This window comes from Peromyscus californicus, unplaced genomic scaffold (genome assembly GCF_007827085.1).
Source record: "Peromyscus californicus insignis strain IS unplaced genomic scaffold, ASM782708v3 Scaffold_5__1_contigs__length_169319896, whole genome shotgun sequence".
NCBI classification, from domain to species: Eukaryota; Metazoa; Chordata; class Mammalia; order Rodentia; family Cricetidae; genus Peromyscus; species Peromyscus californicus.
Genome location: NW_026294573.1, coordinates 129,508,560 through 129,529,488, shown reverse-complemented (window position 1 = coordinate 129,529,488; position 20,929 = coordinate 129,508,560). Strand labels below are relative to the sequence as shown.

The window sequence follows — 20,929 nt, the reverse complement described above, 5'->3', positions numbered from 1 at the left end:
TGGTTGCTGGGAATTGAACTCAGGACTTCTAGAAGAGCAGCCAGTGCTCTTAACCACTGAGCCATCTCTCCAGCCCCAACTTCTTTTCTTAATCCTAGAATATCCAAGTGTATTTACTACTCAGGGATAAAGCTCTTCATTATGAGACTGGAAATGTTCCCCTGCCTTTAACGTAGTTTGTAGTGTTACATTTTGTAAATCAGTCAGTTCCCAGGTATGTGATACATAGCATTAAAAACCAAAACAGTGTGTTGGTTAATTTCAAAACAGGAAATGTGTTAGTCTTTGCTTCCATATATCTCCTTAGACCAGCTCTATTCAAACCAGGCTGAATGTTAGAACTAAGTCACTTTAATGTCTTTTGATCTAAGCCATTTCCTCCCATGATTGGTGGTTGGTCCATGCTATAGTATCCACTCTCCACAGAGGACGCATGCAGTCCTTCTTACTGTCAAATACTGACAGAAGAAAATTTATTAGTAGAGCAAAATTGAACATAAAAATTGCATGTAGCCCAAAACAAGAATACCAGAAATTTATTTTTGGTAAACTCTTCTGTCCTTATCTGCCATTGATTTTGTCACTGGAAATATCAGAGAAGCAGTGGCTGGGTTAACTTCAACTGTCACCACGGTATGTACTGAAGACCCTAATCCAAGTAAGAATTATTTTCTGGAAGTTGAACGAGTCTTTTTCTGAAGTATCATTTACTGATTATAGCCAAGGGTCTCAGGCAGTGCACAGAAGACCACTGCCTCTGTCCTTTCTGGGTGGGAGCTTTTTAGCCTCTAAAACCTCAATTCTATTTCAAGTAAAGAAACTGACATTGGTAGTTAATAAAAATAAAACTTTATTTGTATCAAGAAATAGTGAAATCAGATAAATTAGTAACTGAGTGAGTCTGTGCTTTTATCGACATAAAAATAAAATGGAGGCAGAAAGATGGCTCATGGAGGTAAGATGGTCACCTCTCCCTTCACTCCTGTGGAATCTGTAGCTACAAATGTCATGAAAAGGAGTAGCTTGTTGGAGTCGCTCATTTACATAGCAGCTGGACTAGTCACAGCTCCAGCAGGTGTGTTCACTATGAACTGTTTGGACACAAAGCCAACAGTGGCTGGTGTGCTAGTGAAATGTGGTCTGTTTCACAGTACTGTTAACACTTCATCACCTCTGGATGGCAAGCAGAATTAATGCACATATGGTAGTTGAATCAAGAGTTCATTACCACCCATGGCAAAATTGCAAAAATAATTCTATACAATTATGTTATAAATCAATAATCAGGGATTTTTATATACATTATATATAATATATATAAAACATGTATCATCATGAGAAAAATACACTCTCTATATAGCTAGAACATAAATAACTAAAATTTGGGTAGGGCCACAAGCAAGACATTCAAGATACAGATTGAATGTTCCTTCCATTGTAAAAGGCACTGCTGGGTCCAGAGGGTTTATTTTAAATTAAGCGTGTGCAGCAGACAGGCCCTGCCAAGTGAAAGTGCCTGGTTTTCCAGGAACCTGCCGCTGCTCCTCATTCAGCTGCTCTGCCATGAACTGTTTCAGAGTTTCAGAGGTGCCTGGGCGGAGCCAGGGCTCAGTTGCCACAGAGTTGGATCCATCCTCACCCAAGTGTTTCATGATGTCATCAGGGTCAACCAGTGAACTCTCATCATCTACAGGAGGCAAAAGAGAAAAAGTCAGGTGGCAGGTAACATACACAGGGTACCTACAGTCCAGGCCATTACAACTCTGCATCTCTTTACAGAATCAACAACCCAACAACTACTCCTTTGGAAGTAGGAGACCATGCCAAGAAAGGGCTACGTTGGGAGTGGGAGAGAAATAAATTGACTTCATGGCAGTTAGTTACAAGAACTCTAACTATACCAAAGGAGATTCTACTAAACATTCAAAGCTGACTGTAGAAACACAGACTGTCTTATTTCATGTCTGTTACCATTAGGAACAACAGTGGACAATGCCACAGACTTTAATTGAGCAGGTTGAGGAACACTGGTCCAGCCTATAGCACTGACACAGGCCCGTCGAAAGTTATTCCAAGGAAATGACAGCTGCGCTAATCTAAGATGGCCCATTAAGAGGGGACTTGTTCATTAACCACATCTGATATTACTCAAATTCTATATATTTGACTTAATAGATATAAAATAGGAAAAATCTGTCTTCCTACCCTGTGATGTCAATTTCTTTTTCTAAAAAAAAATGACATCTCCTGGTCTGGGTTACTCAGCAAAGGGGTGTGCAATCAGTTTAATGAGCAATCAGTCCACATCGTACCAAAAAGCTCCTGTTTGAAAGGACAGTGTTAAAACAAAGAGTTTAGACATTGAAAACCTGAAAGAATCTTATGTTTTTCTATCTCCTCTCAAATATATCCTGCTAAGTTATCAGTTCAAGTCTACTGAGTCTAAAACAAGGCAATTCCAGGTATCCATTCAGGAGAAATGCCTTTGAAGACATCCTCTTCACTATGGCATGTTTTCCAGGTCTGATATGAAATGAAAAGTACTACTCCCTTAATTGACCATGTCTGCTTCTTTGGTGGAAAAGTATTTCCCATCAGAACGCATCACTCCTGCACTAGAGATATTTAAGGAAGTTGCAACAACAAAAAGACTTCAATGCAGTTTAACAGACCAGTGAATTCTGTGAACAGGCACTTTACTAAAACAATGCTGGCCAATGATCCCAGGAACTAACAGCCTGATTTTTTTAAAAGGGTGTGGCACAGGCTGGCAAAGAGGTCTGAAGCTGCCCTGTGCTTCATGAAAAGTTTCAGCCAAAACTACTCATCAGAAGATGAGCTTGTTGGCATAGAATATTGACAGAAAACTTTTTCTTTCTTCATAGCACAGAAAGCCAAGTACAGGTAAAAGTTTCTTTATAATACTACAGACTTTAAGATGTGTCAATTAAAAACACAAAGCCAGTCATTTCTTACTCTAGTGAGTAATGACCTAAGTCAGCACTTTTCCCTGGTGAAACACTGTGGATGTATTTCATACACCAGTCTCCTGGAACTGCTTAGGCTCTGCTCTTAAAGGACACCTTCTAGTGTGAACAATCTACTGCAAGATCAACCCCAAGCCCTGGATTTGCAGGCTAGTTATGTCCTTGACCATAAAACTCATAGGACTTCAAAACTCTCATTCCCCCAGATGTGCACCAGCCAGTGAACATCTGCATGGTACCTGTGTTAGTGGATTTCTTCTGATGCTCATTCAGTCTTCTCATTCTGTCTTCATTTCTCATTCTAAGCTGATCGACATTTACACTGGAGACAGATTTTAAAGAGAGACCATCTGGTGGGATGTGGAGCCGACTACTATCCTACAGTTACAGAGAGAGAATTTAGAAACGCTCCAACAGTCAGTCAGCATAGTTTTACCCTGGATCAATACACTCTGTGAAGAGCACAACAGGAGTGTGTGGATTCTGTGTGCTGTCTTTGCAAGGTCAGGTGACTTTGTCAGGGCTAAGAAGTAGCACTGTGGTGACTTAATGCTGGCAGCTGATTAAGGTCCAGGAATTACAGGGCACAAAAAGAAAACACACACAGCAGAAGCTGAGGCTTAGTGTTCAAGTCAGTGTCAAGGCAGGACAGACACACAAAGCAATGGAAGAAATTAATCCTGAAAAGTAATCATGGTATTTTTTTTTTTATAAAGACCAAACCAAGTGCAATAGGGAGAGAAATAGTCTTTTCAATGAATGGTGCTAGAGAAATAATGTCTGCATGCTAAAGAAGGAATTCAGACTGCATATCTCATACCAAATGCAGAGCTAACTCGAGTGTATCCCAAGTAAATCTTCATGGTTTTATGTTAGACTAATTTCTTACGTAAGACCTTCAAAAATCCAAATGATAAAAAAGAAAACTGGTAATTTGGACCTTATTAAAAGTTAAAGCATCTATGCTTTAAAACCTATCAAGAAGACAAAAAAGGACAATCTTTTTAATAGAAAATATTTGCAAATCTAACATCTGACAGAATGTATAAAGAAGTCTTAAGTTTCCCCAGTGAAAATAGTACACACAATTTGAAAATGGACCTTTAAAAGGTTTGAAGTGACAGATCTCCAAAGGAGATCCACAACCAGCTAGGAAGCACATGAGCTATTCTATGACACAATGGACATTTTAGCTGTAAGAAAAATGATGGCTGATAACCACTACTGGGCATGGAGAAGTAGGAAATTCATAGACTGCTATAAATGAAAAATGTTTGAAAATGGTATAAAATGGCGAACATGTTTTGGGAAATAGAAATCCTTGAAAATGTTAAATTCATACAGTGACCAAATAATCCAGTAATTCAGAGAAATAAGTAAAACAAAACAAACATCCACATGAAACCTGTCCTTTGAATGCTAGCAGCAATCTCAGGACAGCAGAAAGGTGACACTAACCCAGGAAGGTATCCATCACCGGTCGAATGAATGTGCAAACTGCAGTGTCTACATATAACGAAGAGGGATCTGGTATTGACACATGCTATAAGACGGATGGCTCTTGAGCAAGAACAAGAAGGCAGTCGTTTATATGAATAGGCAGAAAGACAACACAGACCAAAGCAGATTAGCAGTTACCTAGAGCAACAGCATTTCATAGCCTGATAAAGCTAGACACGTGATCATGCTAGTTAGCAGACTGTTATTAAGCTCCTGAGTACAAGTCATATAAACGAGAACAAAGAGCTTAAGAAGCTGTCCAAAGTTGCCTACCCAAAGAAGAGGGGCACCATCAGAACATGGTTTGTTGAAGGCTCTGAAGCCTTCTGTCAACTACACTGTAAAGCTATGGAAAGGAATATGGGTTTGAATCTTAGTCCTCTTACCTACTGACCTTGGGAAACTCACTTGACCACAATGGGAGTTGCCACCATATTTATTACGTTATTTCCAGGCTAGCAGCCTTTTGATAAATGCTATCAGGTTCTTTTTATGGCTTCACCAAAGCCCATATTTTATATAGGGAATAAGACTGAGGCAGTAAGTTTAACATTTACAGGAAAGGATATCTATGCCATTTACAGAGCTACATATTGCCATCCTAAAAGCTACAAGTAACTGACGGCAGAACCCAAGATTCAGACCACACCCACTTGATTTTCAAAGCAAGCCCCTCGTTTCGTTTTTTAAATTGGACCACATAAACTGAGCCCAAATTTTGAGTCATCTACACTGAGAAGATGTGGGAAGGGGTGGGAGGGAGAGGCTCTACATACAAAATCCAGTCCTTTCAACTTGTTCCTCCTGCGCTCCCTTGCAGAGGGCAGCTGTGATGGTGGAGGGAAGGCATCCTCTTCAATGGCAGGATATGTCTCACCATAAGCACCTACACAGGCCACACAAAGAAACCTGGAATTTTACTCAGAGCTAAGGCTCAAGTCTGATGTCTTTTTACATTGCTTTATGGAGATGCTATTTACTATACACGCTCAGTGATTTCTTTAGTGAATTTACAGTTGTACAATCATTACTACCTAGAGTTCCCATCACCTCAAATAGTTCCCTTCTGCTCTGGCAACCACGCCCCAGGCCCAGTCCAACGTTCCCTTCCTCACGTTCCACATGACTGGAATTCTACAGCACAATCTTTTGTGACTCTCATTTGGCATGTGCCTGAGGTTCATGGAGCATCTCACTGCCGAGTGAGTCACACTTCAGTACGCGGACACATCACATTTTGCCCCTGCACTTGGTCCAGTTGGCGAATATTGCTGATGCCTAGTGGCTCTTGAATGATACTGCTTGGTGAATATTCATGCACACCTCTGTGTGGACATGGTTTCTTTGGGACAGAAATGAGGCATTACTGACAGGTGTCACGGTGACTGCTCCACATTTTGTGTGGTTGGCAAACTACTTTCAAAAACGGTGGTACCAGCCCGGCACAGCAGTGCACACTCATAATCTCAACACTCAAGACACAGGATCAAAGTCTGAGGTCATCCTGGGCCACAGTGAGTTCCAGTTCAGCTTGGACTAAAAAGTGAAATCCTATATTATAGATCTAAAATGGACATATATATATTTAGTTTAAAAATTAACATAACACTGGTAAATTAAATACACTCACCAATAAAAGCACTGTCAGATTCCAGTAATGAATTTTTCAAAAAGTCATTAGTGTCATCTCTGGGCTAAATTAAACACACCAAAAAAAAAAAAAAAATAGTCACATGTTAATGGCTGTATCTTTAGTCTGGAGTAGGAAAATAAGTCACATTGAGATAGCGTAGGTTTCCACGCTAACACCCGCCCGCCCGCCCCGAACAAAAACAAGAGCTGGCAGGGAGGGCTGCTTCCCTCCTAACATTCCAGTATCCAGGAGGCCCCACCAAGACAGGAGACGGGCAGGCCTCATTTCTCCCTGAAGTCAGGAGCCTGACCTTTACGACTCCTCACTGCCCTCTGGTGGTTGTTGATGAAAACAAGCGAGTGACGTAGTGACTCCAAACACTGGGCACTAAAGTCTTCCATGTTACTTAGGTTCTCCTGTCTTTTGAGTAAGTCTGAGCAGCCTTCTTCCTAATTCTCCCATGCTAGGAACTGGGACATGTTAATAAGTTCTGAGAGTGGGTAGATTACAGTCCCACACGAGGTGCGGAAGAGATGCTGCCGTGTACCCGAGAGCCTCGGCACTACAACCCACAGTAGCACCACACGGACACACCGTGACACTGGAGAAAACGGCATGGACCTTACTATAGTGAGCTCCCAAGTGGAAGTAACCTAAATTTACATCTGCACAATAACCACTTTGTGTGTTAGGAGGCGCCTACACTTCGCTCCAACACGCTAGCAATGAATTCTCTTGCTCTTGTTAATACTTTTTGTACAATCAACTCTTCCATGTATTGAACTTGTATCTCCTCCTTTACTACCATTGATTCTACTTTAATGGCAGCGGCCTCACACTATATACTGTGCTATATAATTTAGTTTCTAGGAAAAGCAAGTGCTTGTTTTTTTAAACAGTCATGATAAATAAACTCTTGGCTTATATTAAGCTTCTTAGCCAAACCTGCTGTTAGTAATCCAGATTTTTAACCAAATTCCCAGATAGTAAACTTTATTATCTTTTGCATGGATAATATAACCATGGAAAGAGATCCCAAATGCAGTCTTCCCAAAGAGGCCAAGTGCCTCTGGCCATGTGCTGTAGGACAGGTGGACATGGAGCCCACCTGGGTTCAGAGCTGGGCCTTGCTAGTTGGATGTATGGCTTCCGGCAAGATAAGAAGCTGGTAAGTATAATTTAGTGATGAGTGTGTCTTGTACAATTTAGCACCACACTGTCATCCAGTGAAACTGACAGCAGCGCTGGATGGAAGCCCTGGGCAGCGCAGGCGCAGCCAGCTCCACCGTCTGGACTCGGGGCAGGCTAGCAGCATCCTAGGACTCTCCAGCCCCAGTGCGTCCCCTAGACTCTCAACCATGTGCTCACCAGTGCAGCTGTTTGTCTATATGCATTCACACTTATGTGTCACAGCCCAGCCTTCCCAACCCCAAACTGATGGTTCTTGCTTCTGCACCTCCCAAGCCGAACCTATCGGCCACTAAAGGAAAGCCGTTTCAGAGCACTTCTGCTCCCCTCTGCCTGCCGAGCACAGCTGCCTAGATCCGCAGAGGAATCCCTGTCGACTCTCCACACACAGCAGTGATGGCCCGAAAGCATGACACCGAGGACGTGACTTTCCACTCCGAGGCTTTGGAGGCATCTCGTCACCAGCAGTGTGCATGGCCCCGTCTGTCCCCACTCACCCTTGCTCAAGCCTCCTCTGCTCAGTATTCTTCCTCCAAGTACTGTCCAGTTTTCCACCGCTACCTCCTCCATAGCTGTTGTTATAAACTGAAAGTTCACCTGTGCCGACCCTCCCCCGCCCCCTTTCCCTGTACCCTGTACCCTGAACACACTGAACAGTTTCTGGCCCACAGAGCAGAGAGTTGAATGCAGCCTTCATACAATGTCAGGATGAGAGTTATCTTCCACACTACTAAATCAATTTCTACCGCCATTCTTAATGCCCGCTAACAACTCTGCATTCAGTATGGGCCAGGCCCTACTGGAAAGAATTTTAAGTTAGGTGTCAGCTCACTTAACTCTCACAGTGACCTTGTACACACTTTTACTTAGTAGAATGTACACAGACTATATATGTCAAACCTATCTATACCTTGCAAATATTGAGTCTTTGTAGTGATCCTCACAATAAGTACTTGGAAACTGAGGCATAAAAATTAAATAATCTGCCCACCTCCCCCAAGTCACACAGCTAAAGACACCAGCTAAGGCCACTAGGATGGTATCCTCACCCGTTACTGTCAACTTTCTCTCCACATCTTAGCCACCTATCTCTAGACATTGCACTTACAATTTAAAAATAAGTATTAATATTATGGACATGTTCAAAATCTAGACTACTCATTTAATACAAGCTCCAAAATCTAACTTCAAACTTTGAGCGGACTGCTTACCATTCTGCACCCTTGTACTTTCCCATTGGACATGGTGTCAAAATCAACTGTAGGCAACAGAGAAACAAGGGCAGATGTTTAGACAAGGTTAACAAATAAAATACATTTCAGATCTTCTATTACTAGCTTCTACTGAAAATTACTTTTCACCTATCACACGCCAGAACAGTCTTAGAAATGATGCTACTTTCGCATTAAATCTTGTATCCATTCTGGTTAAATGACTCAGTAGTAAAATCTTTGTGAACTTTGACATCTAAGAAAAAACACAGGATTTTTTTTTTAAACCATCTGTCTTGCTCTGTAATCCCTGCACAGTCACTGGGTTAACTGTGGCTGGAGTAAGTTCAACTGTAGGGAGCCAGCCCCGGGTCAGGGATCCCAGGGCATCTGCAGCATGGCAGCTTCCCAAAGACAGCCCACTTGGGCCCTCTGGATGCTGTACTGGGAGTAAAGAGTTGCAGTGACGGCCCACATCCTTCCATCCTTGTGACTGTCAACAGTCAGATCTATCTTATGCTTACTTCGACAGCGTTTGCCGAGGCAGATGGATACTGGCAGGAAGAAATACCTGTACCCATCTGGGGACGAGGTTAGTCTGGCTGTGCCTAAACTGATAACATCCCACAAGATCAGACCACCATGTCCAGTTTTCTGCACCATGAGGAGGGATGATGTCTCCTATACAAGGGTTTGTGTAAGTCTGTCTATGAGTTCATCCTAAAGTGTACTCCTATCATACCTCCCAGGGTCAGGGACCGTCCTCAAATTCTGGAAGCCCTTTCAGCCTGCTAAGAGAGGGTCCTAAGTTTCTGAAAAATAACAAGTAAGATCATCTCTCCTAGCCTTCTTTTATGACTCCTTTTCTTTGGCCACTCTCAATGGCCTGCAGCCCGGCAAAGCAAGTGGGATACAGGAACGGTCACAATGTTCACCTCTTGCTCAGTAAGGCCATAGATGCTCTCTGAGACAATCCCCCTACTTCTAGCCCACTTACCCTGGGCTCCTGCTGGTTACATAATCCTGAAGGCTTAGGTCCCCTTTACAGTGCTCACACTGTATTTATTCGGCCTCTGACTTCTACAGTTATCATCAGCCCCTTGAGAACAGCAGCCTAGCTTGCTGCCCACCATATCAAGTTAGTGTAGGTTAGTCTCTGTGCTCCTCATAGGCAGGTTAATATCATCAGACTAGATTTAGATAATATTTAGATAATCAGATAATTATATAAAAACATACACCCAAATCTGATACTTCACAGATTTTTGTCTGTTTGTTTTTGTTTTTCAAGACAGGGTTTCTCTGTGTAGCCTTGGCATTCCTTGCTAGAACTAGCTCTGTAGACCAGACTGGCCTCAAACTTACAGAGATCCGCCTGCCTCGGCCTCCCAATTGCTTAGATTAAAGGTGTGCACCACACCACTCGTCTTTTTACTTTTAAAAATTTACTCTACCAAAATGTGTGCATACACACACACACACACACACACAAGTAATAATGAAAAAAACACCTAACATACTGAAGAGAAATGTGCCCCAGGACTGAATGCATTTGCTGAGCATTCCTGGTCTTGGCTGGCTGCCCTTGGTGTGGAAGTCAGCTGGCCTGGTCAAAGCACCCAACCACTCCAGCAACAGTGAACAGCTGAGCTCCCAAGTGGGGATACATGACCCTTCCTGGGCTAATCAAAGCATGCTACGGAGCATGTTCCTTTCCCAAACCTTATGGCAAAAGGCTAACATGAGCACGGAGCTGCCAGTGCACTGGCCTGCCTGGGATCAAAATAAATGCAGGAGACGGTAAAGGCTGAAGGCTGCACAGAGCGGCACGTGCCCATACTACTAGCACTCAGGAAGCAGAGGCAGGGTGACTGCTCCAAGTTCAAAGGCAGCCTAGTCCACACAGTGAATTCCAGGCCAGCCAAGAATACAGAAAGAAGACTGTCTTTAAAAAACAAAAGCTGACGAGATGGCTCGGCAGTTAGGAACACTCACTGATCTTACAGGACAGAAGCTGGTTCCTGGCACCTGCGGCTCACAACTACCTATAACTTCCGTTTCAGGTATTCCACAGTCTCTTCTGATCTCTGAGGGTACCTGCACTCATGTGTATATGCCCCCCCCCCCCCGTGTGTGTGTGTGTGTGTGTGTGTGTGTGTGTGTGTGTGTGTGTTTGAGTGTGTGTGTGTGTATAAAAAAATCAAAAATAAATCTTTAAGCAAACATACAAATAAAAGCAACAACTTCAAAGCTGAAGAACGAAGGGCCATAGTGAGCACCTGACGCAGCAGGGTCTGCACCGTACCTCCCAAATTTTCCTGCATTTTTATTCTGTTCAGTCTCTTCTGCTGCTCCCGTAGCAGGGCCTGCTGCTGGATCTCTAAGGTGTCATGATCTCGTGGAGGATCTGGGTACATTAATTTCAGATCCACTCGTGTTTCTGAATCTGGTGCAAAAAATGGCATAACTGAGTTAAATCTTGTTTTCAACTGAGATTTAGACACAAAAATATGTACACACATTTATAACTGTAAAATATGGAAGCAAGCATCCAAGATGTTCTTAAGAAAATGAACAGATTAAACAATGAATGAAAGTAAGTCAGACTTCTGCCTGTAGTTCTAGCAGGGAGACTGCTACCAGTTCAAGGTCACTTGGGCTACACAGTGAGTTCTAGGCCAGCATGGACTACAACTATGACTCTGTCTCAGAGGGGAAAAAAAAAAAAAGGCGGGGGCTAAAATGAACTCTGAAGCCATGAAAAGGTATTGAGGACAGTTGAGTGTGTTTCTGAGTGACAGGCACCAATCTGAGAAGGCTGACTCTAGTGATCACGACTGCATGACTATGACACTCTGCATAAGGTAAACTGTGAACTTAAAGGGATAAAGGGACGGGAGGGTGAACGGGTTTAGCCAAGGACTTTTAGGGCTGTGAGACATTCTGTGTGATGTTACAATGGTGAGCATATGTAATCATACAGCTATCCAAGCTGAGAGAACGCACATCAAAAGCCCTGATGCAAATCATGAACTTTGAGAGGTAATGGTCTATCCATTCAGGTTGATCAGCCCCAATATTGTGTGCCTCTGAGGTGCAGGTGTCCGGAATGGAGAAGGCTGTGCATGTGCAGAGGCAGGGAAACTCTCTGGACCTTGGTGGGGATAAAGCTCTGTCACACTGCACTTCATGAGACACTGAGCTTGATCACCAGCATTGAAAAAGAAAAAAAAAAATAGGTAATGACCTTAATTGCAAATCAGAACCTTAATTGCAAATCAGAACCTCAGTCAAGACGCTACAATAGACATGAAAGTAAAGAACACAAAACTGATGGTCTTTCATGAAAAGCTTCACATCAATTTGGCAGTACGACAAGGGAGTTCCCAAATCTAGCAACTGCTGTGTGACCCCAAGATGTCACCTAGAGCCTGGCAAATAGGGCAGCTTATGCTCACCTCTCTCTTTCAGCTCACTGAAGTCATGAATATTCTGAAAAGTAGCAGCATCCAAGGCCTTCGGGGACGGTCTTCTGACGGGAGCTTGTACCCGATGCCTAGCCATGTCAAATATGTCCATGGGATTCCTTTCTCTTTTCCTGTAAATGACAAATCATGATCACTATGATTTATGGTAGGAACCGAGTTCCCGTTCACCTCACTGTCAAAGCAGTCGGGCATCTTTCATCACGGCTATTACAGACATTTTAACGGTCCTGCTCTGTTGGTCACCCATGCTAAAATAAAACCTGAAGACTCCAGGAGGACATGGTGTCACCTGCCCGCAATCCTAGCAGTCTGGAGTTCAATGTCAGCTTGAGCTACATGAGACCCCGTCTCAAAAAAACAAAGATCAGGCATGCAATTTTTTAGCAATTTGATTTCAATGCCAATATCTATAAAAATCTGTCCATTTTAATCATGTTGTGAAGAAGAGAATTAAAAGGAATGTGAAGTAGTGTGCATAGTACACGCCATGAATTAGGTGTCAGTAAACCTTACCTTTGTCTCAGGCTGAAGTAGAAACTGCACACAGCGTGTGCTGCTAGTGCTCTGCTCCATACCTAGGGAACTATACCAGGACTCTACAAAACTCCCCAACAACCTGACAGCTACAGTAGTTCAATAATATTCTGTTCTGTTAGCACTCAAGGAATGAACACTCTGGGTAGCTCCGGAGGAAGCTTTCTGCCAGGGATTGGCTGTGTCATACGCCCAAAGGAAATGGATAAAAACCAAGTAACAATCAGTGCTTCCTTTGACACTGTGTACCTACCCACTTCCCTCTCCCCCTCCCCATTCTCTCTCCGCTCTTTCCCCCCCTCTCCTCTCCCTCTCCTCCCTCCCTCCCTCCCCCCCCACCTCTGTGAGACGGGGCCTCTCTCCCTGTCCCTGGCTGGCCCAGAACTCACTATGTAAAACAAGCTGGTTTCCAATTCACATGAGGGAATCCAAGTACAATAAAGACCCTCACACAAACTGAGGGGCAAAAAAGACTTGAGAGCAGACCAGCTGCCTGAAGGTTTAGATGAAGTGAGGCACCTGGAGAGGACATTCCAGCCTGCTGAGCTGCCTGCAGGCTGCAGTGTGCTCCAGGATCCCAGCTTTGTGCTGCAGCTCCCATGCTGGGGCGCGGGCTTTAGAGATTGCAGCTGTCCTTTGAGTCATTTCTGTCCTCTAAGTGACCTCTCACCCACACTCCTGTGAGTCACCCCAATAAAAAGCACTGGTTCATCAAGTTGACCTTGGTGCTATCTGTACTTTGGTCTGTCACAGGATCCCTATCTAGGGTGAGTAGACCTGTGTGTTGTGTCTCCCCAGGAAAAGTTCTGTCACACAACAGATGTCAGCTTCAGACAGAAGCTCATAATGTTAAGATATTAATGATGCAGAAAACTAGGCGGCAGGTACCTAGCTTATGTATGTTCCCAACTTTTCTACCAGATTATCCCCAAACAGAAAGGTTATTTTTAAAAGCAAGACTGTGCCGTCCAGTAGCCCAGAAATGATCGGCAAGCTCCCAGAAGAATAATGCACAGGACAGGAGCCTCCTTTAGGGAAGTTGGGCCCTCTAGCAATAACAGCAGCTATGTTTTGCTAGAAAATATGTATCCAACAAAAAAAACTACATTATTGAAGGAAAACATAAAAATAACCATAAAGTACCACCATGTGTAAACATCCCAACCTTAGAATTTTCCATTCCCATGTTATTGTTTCCCTCACGAACTAGATTTCTACATCTACTTTTCAGAAGGCACAGGAGGGGCAGGAGGCTCCATGATGAAGCTGTCACCTTCCAGGAGGCAGCAGCACGAACGGACGCACCTGAGGGGGGTCTCGTCATCACTGTCCAGATGCTGCAGCCGCCCCTGCAGACGCCTCTCCTCACTGCGGAGCTGCTTCCTCATTTCTGAGAGCTCCAGAATCACATTTTTCTTCTCCTCTGCAAATTCCCATTGAGAAGTTAATAAAAAAGATAAAGAACAAAAGATTAATTACCAAAACACAATCTGGCTTATCATAAAGGCTCAGAGAAATTTTAGGAAAGATATTTCAGTGTGTCTTAAATATATCAACAAATACACATCATAGTGAACATCATTAAGACCCACAATCAGTTTTGATAAAACAGTTTTGGGGCACACACAGAGACAGCCATTGGAAAGGGCATGACAAAGGAGTGGTGTGTACTCTGAAGGCTGACTGCCATGGTGACTGTACAAATTACACATGAGAAAAACACACATGAACACCTAAAGCCACAAACACAAAACCAAAAGTGCAAACACACAGGTTAAACCTGGTGAAAATGTGTCTGTAGATTTGTGCAGGACGCGGCTGGGGGGACACACAGCACTTTTCCCCACCATTGTGGCCACTTTCTACAGCTGTACTTACGCTGAGATGTCTGAAAGAAGTCAAGGCCCCTAGATTACAGGTGTGCGACCTACCTTCTGCACGGAGTTGGTTCTTCCTTGCAGGAACTGGAGGAGACTGTGCCCTGGACAGGGAGCTTTCCTATGAACAGTAATGACAGACAGAGTCAGCATTTCCTCTCTAGTCCTCGGTGCAGAAGGAAACCAAACCCTCCGCTGTAAAACTCATCTACATCTACGGCTAACCTTCCTTCTCCTATGATGGACAGCTCCTTGCCTCTGGCCAGTGCCAGTCCCTGTACCGTATGCTGCGTCTGTTAAGTCTCCCATGCCCACAGTTCTTCCCATTTTTCCTTCTCTTCTAAGTCAACATCTTCTCTCAGCCTGCACACAACTGTCCCCCTCCCTCCCTCCCTCCCTACCAACTATTCACAGGCATCTGCCCTTCACAGCGAGGCCTCACTAATAAATAATGAGTGCAGGGCTGGAGAGACGGCTCGGCATTAAGAGCACTCCCCCCCACCCCCCTCCCACTCCCTGATACCCAGCCAGGGTCTGCCTCCCCATCCATCACTTCAGCAGGACTGCCTTTACCAAAGGGATCCCAAGTCACTCAGTTGGCAATTTTATCCTGAATTTCCTTGGCAAGTAACAATATCACTGACACTTTAGCTCTGCCATGCTGTTCGAACACTGTTCCTGTCCTCTGCCCTTTGTATCCCCTCCATACACTTACCCTGCACAATCAATTTAGAGAGCACCGGTACGTTAACTGCTTCCCAAACTACAAATACCAAAATGCCTTCTTCCTTAGCCACAACTCAGTTTTCAAACCCCAGTCTGTATAATCATCACCAGAAACCTGAAACTATGCCCTGAAGTTGTCAACCCTCTCAGTCCCCTGTGTCACTGGGGTGTCAGTGCCCTTGTCTGAAGTGTCACATCCGGTCTTCCACAGAAGCCTCCTGTCTGTGTTTGGTCTTTACTGCCCATGAGACCATTAGACAAGTACAAGTGCCCACGTCATTCCACTTCAACATTACAGGGATCCCAACACAACGGCGTCTGTCTCAGAACATGTGAATTGGACCCTCAGAAGTAGAATCCAAGAAAATGCCTTTCACACTTCTATGCTTGGGCTGGTGGTTCACATCTTTGCAGTCCACAAGCCCATGGAACAAAGCCTCCAACACCCCCACCCCACCCCAACACACTGCATAGGGTCTCCACTCCCTGCTGCCTTTGCACACAGACATCATGAGGCAGGCCAAACCAAACCACAGAAGATGCTCCACATGGCTTGTCCTGCCCTCCACAGCTTGCAGACACTCAAAGTCCATAATAGCCTCTTTGTCTGCTACAGCAAACTCCTGCTGGCGGCTCAAGCACCAACTGAAAGGCCAACTTTCCTGCTTCCTGTTGACTGCAGATCAGTCTAAAACATAAGGGACTCCCCAAGTGTAACCACAGCTAGTTAGAGACTCCACAAGTACAGCCACAGCTGGTTAGAGACTCCACAAGTGTAACCACAGCTGGTTAGAGACTCCACAAGTGTAACCACAGCTAGTTAGAGACTCCACAAGTGTAACCACAGCTAGTTAGAGACTCCACAAGTGTAACCACAGCTGGTTAGAGACTCCACAGGTATAACCACAGCTGGTTAGAGACTCCACAGGTGTAACCACAGCTGGTTAGAGACTCCACAAGTGTAACCACAGCTGGTTAGAGACTCCACAAGTGTAACCACAGCTGGTTAGAGACTCCACAAGTGTAACCACAGCTGGTTAGAGACTCCACAGGTATAACCACAGCTGGTTAGAGACTCCACAAGTGTAACCACAGCTGGTTAGAGACTCCACAAGTGTAACCACAGCTGGTTAGAGACTCCACAAGTGTAACCACAGCTGGTTAGAGACTCCACAGGTATAACCACAGCTGGTTAGAGACTCCACAGGTATAACCACAGCTGGTTAGAGACTCCACAAGTGTAACCACAGCTGGTTAGAGACTCCACAAGTGTAACCACAGCTGGTTAGAGACTCCACAAGTGTAACCACAGCTGGTTAGAGACTCCACAAGTGTAACCACAACTAGTTAAAGACTCCACAGGTATAACCGCAGCTGGTTAGAGACTCCACAAGTGTAACCACAGCTAGTTAGAACATATTTTTTCCAAGACTTTCTTAGCCGGGCATGGTGGTGAATAACTTTAATCCCAGCACTCAAGGGGCAGAGGTGAGCAGATCTCTGCGGGTTAGAGGTCAGCTTAGTCTATATAGTGAATTCCAGAACAGCCAGGGCTACAGAATAAGACCCTGTCTCAAAACAAACAAATGACAACAACAACAAAAGGATCTTTTTAAGGAGCTGAGACAAATAAATAGCATCTGACAGACCGTGTCTTATGAATTATGACTTAACTCGCACTGTAAGAACTAAGCTTTAGGGCACCAGGAGCTATCAGCAACAACTCAAGCAACAGGCAAACATTCAGAAACCTCACAAAGTACTGCATCCCAGCTAACTCAAGAGTCACCGTAAGAAAAGTCCATACATGAATGAAGGAGCTTATGATGGTGTCGACTGAAGGAGGTCTCTGGGGTTTGCTTGCAATTTTGTTCTGAAGAGCAGGAACCACAGGGGAAGGCTGTCTCAAATGCTGTAACAACAACAAAATCTTTCTGTACACACAAATACATATACAAACTATATTCAATAGTCAAGACCATTTAAGAAGTTCAGATTATTATTGCTTTTAATAAAATACTCTTTACAAAATAGTCAAATTATTTCAGTTGTATAAGACCATATTAGGTTTCTGGAGAAGAGAGCCCTGTCTAACAATTGTGATTTATGATTCATGTACCAATTCTTAACCTCAGTCCTGTGCGTCAGAAAGAGGGACTCGAAAAGCAGTTTTTTTGGTGCTTACATTTAATTTCCAATATAATACATAAAACAAAGAATGAATCACTAGATCAATGAAAGTCAGGCCCAATACTTTTTTTAGTATATTGACCAGCCAGTCACTCTGGCGAGCTGCTGTGTAGTCCCAGAGCCCACAGTCCACAGGGTTCTGGTCTACAGGCTACATCGTAAGCTGCACAGCCAGACACAGTATCAAGACTGAAAACAGCCAAAATTAGGTCCAAAACTCCAACTGTGGCAGCACCTCACAAACGAAGGTCAACAGCAGCGTGTTGGCACTGGGTTGAAAGGCCAGGGCAGACAGGCAACACTCCTCTCTCTCCTTCCCTAACTACTCCCGACTCTGCCAGGCATGCGCACTGGGCCTGACACGTGTCTGTCTGAGACATACCTTTGTTTCATCTCCCATCATATTTTCTCTCTCATAGTAGTGCTGAAGTTGCAAGTTATGTTTTTCTTCCTCTTCTTTCTTCTTTCTTTCTGCTTCTTTTCGTCTCTCTTCAGCTAACCGAATGAGTTCTTCATTTTTTAGTCTTTGCTTTAAAATTTAAAGACACACTTCTTGCATACATTTGCAATACATTTAAAAATGTGTTACTAAAAGTAAAAACTGAATATATAAAAGACGGTTCTACCAAATGAAGGTACTATCTACTTAATAAAGTAGCAGACATCTTTTATCAGTCTAAAGTTAAAAACAATGTCTCTTCCTTAAATTAGTAATTGATCCCAATAAAATACCACACATTGACAGTAACAATGGGCGCTTTAAAGACGGACTTCAGGACAGCAGCCCTCTCATGCAGTACAGAACGCTTCTCAAGGGAACAGGACGTTTCCCTTGGACGCACGCACCTCCTCCTCCTTCTCCCTCCTCCTCTCCTGCTCCTCCTCGTACTCTTGCTGAATCCTTGCCCTCTGCTCCGCAAGCCGCTTCTCCTCCTTCTCCTCGGCCACTCTCAGTCTCTCGCGCTCTGCTTCTTCTCTTTGTTTCTTTTCCTCGATCTGAAGATGAGGACCAGTTAGTATTCTGCCCAACTACCAACAAATTAGAGCGTCGCCCGCCGCTTTTTCCTGGACTCTTACAGACTCAAAGTACACCTTCTGTCTGCAAGTCCCTCGGTTTGGGGGTGTCCTGTATTTGACTAAAAAGGACACGTGATACTGTTAAAAGCTGCCAGTCAGTTGCCATCCTGCTTACTACAGACTATGTGAACTGAAGAAATGGACTTGTCCTCAGTTTTCTCATCTAGTAAGTTATTAATGTTCACTTCTCAAGTGTTCAAAGAACTCAAATGAAACAATGTAAAGAGCATATGAATTCTTGCTATATAGAAGTATTAAGTAAATGTCTGTGGCTGTATTATTCTACAATTATCACTGTATCTCAGTGTGCCTGAACTTGAAGAGAATTCCCACACAAGAGTTAACTGAGTATGTTAGCCTCTTTATGAAAGAACCGTTTCCTCAGAATGCTTCCCTCCCTCCTGGCAGGTTAAGAAGAACTGAAACCTCAGTGTTGGGAGGTGGTTCAGGAGTAGAGTCTGCACTCAGCATGCACTGGTCCTGAGCTCAATCCCAAGTGTGTGCAGAGGATGGAGCTGGGACACAGGAAGTTCGCCCTGAGATTGTGTCTCCTGGAGATGTCACTCTGGATTGTACATTCTTAAAATAGAAGGTATTTTTATGCAATCTGAATTTCCTGTAGCTTTAAGGTTGCACATTGTCAGTATTTTACATGAGAACTTGAATCTTCCTATATATAACTATGAGTTACCAACTACAGCCTTTCCTAATACTCACTATGACACATTTAAATGTGCAGCCTAACACTCAATACCAAGCAATATGCAGACACTCACAAGGACAACAAATCCAGAAAACACACTGATGATGCAACAGAACCTGACACTAAACCTGGATCTTTCCTCTCCCTCTTCCATGACAAAATTACAGAGGATAACTGCTACATCAACTACTGACAACATGTAAGGCATTAACAGACCACACAGCTAAGTAACTTTTACAAGAAGAAAACTATCTTCTAGGTCAGTTTTCAGACTATGTAACACAAAAGTACTTTATAAAATGTGCCAATTTTAAATTAACTTTTTGTTTGAATTATTAAAAATTTTTAAGTTTATTTTTAAAGCTTTACTTAAAAATCATTCACAAATGTTACTCAATTTGCACAGCATCAAGGCTTCTAATGCATTACCTATGACTTATTTGTGCAAATCACTGGCTAAAGCTCCTTTCTCACCTCTATGAACAAAACTTTTAAATCATTTACTTCAACTCCTAAGTTTTAGATTTTTTTGTCTTGTAAGACACTGTTGATAGTTCAATTCTTAAGTGTTAGGTTTTCTGTCTTGTAAGATACTGTTGACAGTAATAATAAACACCATTTAGCTATTTTGCATTTTCTTAGAATTCTGTGTTAATTCTGACTGAAGACAAAAGGGATTTTGTGACTGCTAAGGAAAACAATTGAACAATCACCATTCAAGAAGAGTCTATTCATCAGTACACTGAGGATTGCAGGCAGGAGCTCTGAGGATCAAGTAACAGTCAAGCCTCCTCTCTTATTCATGGCTTTCAGAGGGAAAGACTTCCCAGCAGGTCACCTCTGCTGCTGTGGACAAACCAATCTGCCTGTGCTGAGCAGCATGTCCCAAAACAGAGAATTTCTCTAGAGAGTCTGAAATTTAATAAGATACTACAACTAAAATTACTTTGTGAAAAAAGTGATTTTAAAAACCATGGTAGATATGCTAAATAAAATAGAGTAAACTTACATTTTGACTTTGCTGTCGTCATGGTAACAGAACCACCTCAAGCTCCTTCAAGTTCAACAGCTGATTCTGCACCACCCTTAACCTGCTGACCTGAGTGACTGATATCCGTGGGGCTTGAGATACTTGTCATATTCTCCGTCGATCATTTCCACACATTGACTGTCACTGCTCTAAGAAAACACCCAATGCCCCATTGATACATCCTAGCGTTAATGCCAGAGCCATCCTTCTGAAGTCTACCTTCATTAGACCACTGCTCCTTGTACAGTCCACAATATCCGAGAGCAGAGCATGGTCAAGTGTGATCTTGTGAGCATCTGACTGGCAGATGGGATCAGATTAGAAGCCTTAACTGTCAGGCTAAGGGATCTAGACATTTTCTGTAAGCAAAGACAGGCAGCTGTACCAGATTCTGAGTAAAAAAACAACAGCATGTAAAAACATTTATACCACAGGAAATTTTATCGGGCACTCTGAGATATGTGTGTAGTATACATGTAGAGGGAGGGAGGGAGGGAGAGAAAGAAACCCCGAGTCCCTCAGAGCAGACATCTCAGCCGCGGGGCTCTATCCCCTACTAGCACTAAGGCAATCCTGTGGATTCCCCCAGCTCAATGCTCAACAAACACTAGATGCTTAAGCACCTTCTTTGGAAGAGTTTGAACATTTCATTACTTTAAATGTTACTCACCTAAATTCAAAAAGAGGCATATAATTGCAAAATGTCATTATATTACATGTAAATCTGTTTTGTTCTGTTTCCTGAGACAGAATCTTTTCATATAACCCTGCCTGGCTTTTCAATC

At 43.4% G+C, this 20,929-nt stretch overlaps 1 protein-coding gene across 13 annotated transcripts in view; it reads right to left on the bottom strand.

Annotated features, from left to right (window-relative positions):
* Positions 1-833: 833 nt before the first annotated feature.
* Cspp1 (centrosome and spindle pole associated protein 1) overlaps positions 834-20,929 on the bottom strand; it is a 102,184-nt gene continuing 82,088 nt past the window's right edge. For 10 of the 13 annotated variants that reach the window (XM_052715149.1, XM_052715148.1, XM_052715153.1 and 7 more), the window contains 12 exons: positions 18,181-18,330; positions 17,717-17,863; positions 16,952-17,056; positions 14,473-14,539; positions 13,847-13,964; positions 11,978-12,117; positions 10,825-10,965; positions 8,520-8,566; positions 6,118-6,181; positions 5,264-5,373; positions 3,227-3,365; positions 834-1,687 (listed from right to left, as the gene is read on the bottom strand). In XM_052715149.1, the coding sequence (XP_052571109.1) occupies positions 1,476-1,687; positions 3,227-3,365; positions 5,264-5,373; positions 6,118-6,181; positions 8,520-8,566; positions 10,825-10,965; positions 11,978-12,117; positions 13,847-13,964; positions 14,473-14,539; positions 16,952-17,056; positions 17,717-17,863; positions 18,181-18,330 (1,440 nt within the window). In that variant the 3' untranslated portion in view covers positions 834-1,475. Of the gene's footprint in view, positions 1,688-2,205; positions 2,323-3,226; positions 4,548-5,263; positions 5,397-6,117; positions 6,182-8,519; positions 8,567-10,824; positions 10,966-11,977; positions 12,118-13,846; positions 13,965-14,472; positions 14,540-16,951; positions 17,057-17,716; positions 17,864-18,180; positions 18,331-20,929 lie in introns of those variants that run through there. The other 3 variants (XR_008213514.1, XM_052715157.1, XM_052715158.1) reach the window with 3 other exon arrangements.